The following is a 6,528-nucleotide window of genomic DNA, read 5'->3' as shown; positions in this document are numbered from 1 at the left end:
CTTCCCTCACAACAGACATACCAGCCAAAGCCGGCTGCTCTCCATGCTACTGGGCTGCGCTCCTGGCCGCCTGTGCTGCACTGTGGCTGCGTGCATGCATGGGGCATTTATCAGCTATATCAGCCGAAAAAAGCCTATTGCCAATGCAGTCAATTTTCCTTATATTGGTGCAGCTCCAGTATTTTTTTTCCTTATGTGTTCTGTATATCCCCTACAACCTTTTTAAGTATCCCTAGCGGGTACATGTACCCCCGGCTGACAGCCACTGACTTAAGCCAATAGATCCACATAAAGAACTTTGGAGAGGTAAATGGAAAAAAGACTGGGAAAACACCCCAGCCTTCCACAAACTATTATAGCAGCTGTTTGGGAGCTTGTGGGCGGGGAAAAAACAAAAAAAAACTGTTAAACTTTCACAGTGGTAGATCTAACTGAAGGACTCCTGTAACCTCTGAGAAATGTTCTATTCTAAATGCATCTTTCACATCAGCTCACATTAGAATAACATTCCAAACTAGTACTAAAAGCTGGTGTGCAAAATTCTGACCTGTTTGAAGTAATTATCAAATGCCATTCACTTAATGGGGTCAGGAAGTCACTCAGTAAATCTATGAAGCAGAAAACATCTCTTCTAACAGATACGAATATATACAGGTTTCCCTCGCTTTATGCTGTACATGCAATCCTGGAAAATGGCGCACAACTCAAATTCACATAAAGGGAATACTTTCCAAAACCTGACCTCCAGACCCATTTCTACCACTTTTACAAGACCATTTCATACTCACCAACAGCAAACAGTACACACAAGCAGAGGGCAGTGGTGAATGTGGGAATGGCAACTACAAAAACACGTGTTGCAGACAATGAGCGAGCAGTACAGATCCACACAGGAGACTGTATTTTGGTGCATGTCACTCCCACCACATGCCAGAAAAAGCAGCCTACTAGGGGGCTTGCATCACACCGATCACAGAGGAGTCAATTTACCTCTGAAAAACTTCAGAGAAAATTAGAAATTATCTACTTCATCTAATCTACTCCAAAAGAGACCAACTCAGGAAGGAAAATCACCACATACTACAACAACTTAAAAGAAAGAAATCCAATCTTCTTCCCTAATAGTATACAATGGATACAAAGAGACCATGAAAAACTTTCTACAACATTCATCCTCCATAAAAAGAAGAAATGGAACAAATTACTCTAAGAACAAGTTCCCCAGCCACAAAACAACCATCAGAGGAACAACACCAACAGCTTACAAGATTCCAACCTCAGACTTAATGAAACTGAAAGCAGGAACCAACCCTCTAATATCACCAATCTCTCCACAAACACACCCCCCTACCAAAACTGAAAAAAATGTCCTTTCTGAAGGCCAAAATTTCTGTCCAGAAAAATACCCTAATAAAATACTTCAATGCAAAGAACTAGAAGAATTTTCAACACCTCCGCCTCAAAGAACATTTCCACAACCAAACTGAATCCACTCCCAACAACAACTCATCCTCTGACAACATTCAGGAAAAGATCAACCCCAAAAAACATCAGATTGGACACCTCACAGTGGACAAAACCCTAACCTTGACCACTACATTGACTGCTTCAGGGAAAGAATGAACTATCAAATAATCAACACCACACACCACCATAACAACCTCTCTCTACCATAGAAAAAGTCCATAGAATCTAAGATCTAACCACCAAATAGTAGTAAAACCAGCAGATAAAGGAGGAGCCATAGTCATCCTAAACTGTGAAGACTACATAAAGGAAGTCAAACAGACAACTCTCTGACACCACCTACTACAAAGAACTACAAGAAGATCCTACTCCCCTTTTCACAAAGAAACTCAATGATACCATCAAATCATTTCTATCAGGACTACAAGAAAAAAAAATACAGACCTTGATCCCCCCCGCTACCTCATCCGAGAACTTTTTACATGCTCCTTAAAATCCACAAACAAAGGAACTCTGGCAGAGTTATCCAACCATGGGACCTTAACTGAGGAAATATCAGGTTTCGTTGAATCAATCCTAAAACAGCTCATCACCCACAGAACAAGTTTTGTCCAAGACACTACAGACTTTCTACAGAAATTTAAAAACAGAGACCACCTTCCCAGCAACACCCTCCTAGCAACCATGAAGACGTTACCAGCCTATATACCAACATCCCACACCAGGATGGCATTCAAGCCTGCCTTACATATCTACAGGAACAAGATTACAACTCAGAATATAGACCCAAAGATATTACTGACCTTATACACATCATCCTCACACACAACAATTTCGCTTTTAATAACCAACACTTCTTCCAGACGATGGGAAGAGCTATGGGCACCAAAATGGCCCCACAGTATGCCAACCTTCTTATGAGCCACCTGGAAGAAGACTTCCTCAAGAACTGCACCATCAAACCCTTGCTATACTTAAGATGTATTGATGACATCTTCATTTAGACTGAAAACTGGTAATCTCTGATTGCATTCGATCAAAAATTCAACAACCACCATCCCTCCATCCGACTTTCTTTAGAATACTCCAGCACCAACATTTCTTTTTTAGACACGTTGATCAGTATCCAGAATGATAAATTATAGACCACGTTATACAAGCAACCCACAAACCGACATACGTATCTGCACAGAACCAGCAATCACCCTAAACACACTAAAACAGTTGTGTTATAAAGCCAAACCCTCAGATACCACCAAATCTGCACTGAAGAGAACACCCGGGATTGTCACCTCACCAATCTTAAAAAGGCTTTCACCCAACAAGGACACGCCTCCAGAGAGTGGATCGGATATTTGAAAGAGCCACCTGGATACCACGTGAAGAACTGCTGTAGTATGGAAGAAACCCCCCACAAATCACACACCACTGGTTATGACACATCACCCCTCCCTCAAACCCATATGGAAAATCCTCAAACAATTGCAACCCATACTAGAAAGAGGCCCTATTCTTAAAGAGATCTTTCCAGAGCCACCCATCCTAGCCTTCAAACAAGCACTGAACCTCTCTAACCTCATCACCAGAAGCAAACTTCCTAATACCCGGAACACACCAAATGGATCCAGACCATGCCATGACAAGAAATGCAAAACCTGCCAACACATCACCACCACCCCCACAATTACTACACCCCACAACGGAGCCATCAGCATTCCCGGATCTTATACCTGCACCTCCAGAAATGTAATATATATCATCCAATGCACCAAATGCCTTGATGGAAAATACACAGTAGAGACCAAACAACAACTGTGCACCAAATGAATGCACACCGGAAATCTATCAAAGACAGGAATACCCAATTACCTGTGGGGGCACATTTCTCACCAGAAAACCACTCTCTCCCCAGTCTCAGTCCTGATCCTCAAAGGAAACTTGGAAAACACTTCCCAGAGACAAGCCTATGAACCCACTTCATCAACCTCCTGGATACTAAAAATCATGGATTAAATATAGAATTTGATTTATGACACATTATAACCTGCCTGACATCTGACTCCCCAGGTACTTCTCCACTAATCATCCCCCTTCTCTCTTCCCACCCCATCCAGCCCGTCTCTCACCCATTGACTCCTCAATCTATATCTTCACTGACAGCCTATCTTGTATGCAGACCAGCCTGGCCCCTGGCTACTTTACTTTTCATTCCATCCAGGAAGAGCACACACCAACTGCTGGAACCTTCTCAGCCTGACAAAGGGTTTTTGAACCCGAAAGCTTGCCTAAAAATTCTTTTCCAACTATTTAAGTTGATCTAATAAAAGATATCAGATTCACTCAAAGAAACTTGTCTGCCTATGTCCTCAGACCAACACAGCGACAACCTACACCCCCCCACACATAATGAATTGTTGGTATAAAAAGTGTCATAGCATAAAAGTGAATTCACACATACTGAACCTGCACAGAGCGAGGGAAACCTGAATTACAAATAATTTTGCCAGACAATTTAAGTTTGTGTGTGCATTTATAAAACAAAAAAATGAAAATAAAAAGCATCAAAATCATTTGGACTTTTTAGCAGGTCACCTAATACGACTAGTAGGTTAGGTAGCTTTCTTACAGCGAGAGTAGTTTAGTTCCATTCTATAACCTAGCTGATTGTTGCTTTCTTTAGTAAACTCAAACAAGATTTCCACTGTCCTATTTCCTGTTGTTTAAAAACAAAAAAAACAAAAACAAAAACCTCACAAAGACTTAAACAATTTGTTTTTTTCTAGTAAAATACACAAATACCATCAATTCCAACATGAGGCTCAACAACAATAGCCACAAAATGACATATATTGTCTAGGCATACACCTGAAGCTTCATATAAAATTATAGCTAAGAATCTACCTGGGCTTGGTTATGTTTTTATTTATTTCAATCTTAAAAACGTGTTTTTTACTTTATAAATAAAAGTGAAATCAATTAAAACCAATTCAAAAGTGGAAATAAAAATATACGTGATGTACTGAAGTCCATCTGAAATACTAAGATTCATGAACAGACATGCTGGTGTTACAGAAAGCTCTGAGGCTTAACCAGCATATGAATATTTTCTCCACTCATTGAAGTGAAGACTGTCCCACAAAAAACTGGCCTCTGGGAAGTTACCATATAGACAACAGATCTCTGTGTGAGTGATTTTATTTTTTCTTCAGATGGATATTATTTTTATAGAAACAGCCCAATTGAACAAGTTGCTTTTATTTAAAATTGATTTGTGCAAGTTTACTGAGGGAGAATTTAAACACTGAAGATTACCATAAAAATGATATTAAAGAGGGGGGAAACATTTAATGATGAAACATACAATAGAACAAGGGTCATCTGCATGGTTTAAAAAACAACCCCCCCTAAATACCAATGCATACTTCATAAATTCTAAATTCATGAAGTACTGCACACATTTTATTATACTGCTCATAATCATTCTAAAAAAAGCCTTAACAGAGAGATACAGAAGAATTATCCCTAATTCAATTCACATTTTACATAAATATTTGTTTCCAATTCTAATGAAAAGGGATTTGAATAAATTACCATTTTTATACCTATGTATTTTGAGTAATCATATTTTAAAAGAGGAATTGGATGCTTTGTTATAGGAAAAGGACTTTCATGTCTGAAAAGAAAGGCTCTTTCCTGTAATTAAATCATTTGTATAAATCAACAAGATTTTAGGTCTACAAAAATGAAAAAGAATCAAGGAGCATATATTTCAAAATGAATCTGTTAGTCTTTTTTTTTTTTTTTTTTAGAATTCAGAACCTTTGAACCAGAAATAGAAAAGAAAAATTCCCAACGATTCTGAGTTTACCATTATTGAAAAGGTTCTATTGAACCTTGATGTGGTATTTTTCTACTATATTTGTTCACAGAGGTAGACAATTTGAGAATAACAGTACATTGGAAACATTGTACTCCTTTAGCAGACAAGCTTTTCTTTACTGTACGTACATTTTTCCCCGGTTCTCTCAAAACTTATGCTTAAATATTAAGCATGCTATACTTAAGAAACAGTGTATACTATATTAAACATACCTTTTGAGCCTCCTTAAACTAAAGACACTTATGTAACACACACATTCACAGAACCATAGCCCCCAAATAAATCCATATATTAAATCAAATTATTTAATTACAGAAAAACTTTTGATTTACGAGAAGAATGCCCCAGGCTCATACCAGGAGTAAAAAGAAGCAAAGTTTTACTTAGGAATCCTTTAGTTTCCAGCTACACATCCATATTCCCCACTATGTCTCATTTAAGCCCATGATTTTCTCTTCTCTTTCATTCGCATTCCATTCTTCTGTTTTCTCTCTCCCTCTTCCTATTGCATCAGGTTTCTTCCCACTGAATACTAACTTTCCCCTCAACCCTTCCCCCAGAACCTTTTCCTAGGGCAAAATAGCCAGATTCAGAATCTATAGGGCATGAACAAAATCTTTCACAACAAAACCACCAGGTTACAATTCCTATGTTTTGGTATGCCTCCTCATCCTAGTTATTTATTGTAGATATTATATAATGCTGAAGTTGATATATGTTCTTTACTGAGTGCCTTGTAATTCAAAATAAATGATTGTATTGTATTGTACTAAAAACAGAAAGCATCTTGCCAAAATGTGTTAGATAAGAAAATCAATGAAAAAAAAGTATTTTATGCCTGCAGACATCCTAATTTAATGCAGCACTCCACACCCATTCACCTGTTCTTAAAAGAGGTACAGCATATTCCAGGATGGACGCACAAAACTGAGGAAGGCTGAGCTGTTGCATCTGTAATTCCAAAGAGTCCTCATTTTCCACCTCTGGCAGGTCATTTTGTCCTATATCCAGTGGTGACTGCAGAGATATTCTGGAATTTGCAGGAGCCGGAGTACTGCTTTCACTGCAAAACAAAAGCAGGACTAAGCACTGCCTTAGAAGACAAACTTAACTATTTTTTAATAATAATAAAAAAACAAACAACAACAATGACCCAGAGGTGAAAAATGGAATAAAATCCA

The 6,528-nt window shown here is 38.4% G+C and overlaps 1 protein-coding gene across 1 annotated transcript in view; it reads right to left on the bottom strand.

Moving 5' to 3' along the window:
• LOC109316845 (rotatin-like) overlaps nt 1-6,528 on the bottom strand; it is a 139,817-nt gene that overhangs the window by 124,249 nt on the left and 9,040 nt on the right. Inside the window, 1 exon segment of the mRNA XM_019545221.1 lies at nt 6,229-6,410. Coding sequence (XP_019400766.1) covers nt 6,229-6,410 — 182 coding nt within the window.

Source organism: Crocodylus porosus, unplaced genomic scaffold, assembly GCF_001723895.1.
Source record: "Crocodylus porosus isolate Cpor-Errol unplaced genomic scaffold, CroPor_comp1, whole genome shotgun sequence".
Taxonomy (NCBI): Eukaryota; Metazoa; Chordata; order Crocodylia; family Crocodylidae; genus Crocodylus; species Crocodylus porosus.
The sequence above is the reverse complement of the archived record's forward strand: the minus strand, read 5'-3'. Positions and strand labels throughout refer to the sequence as shown.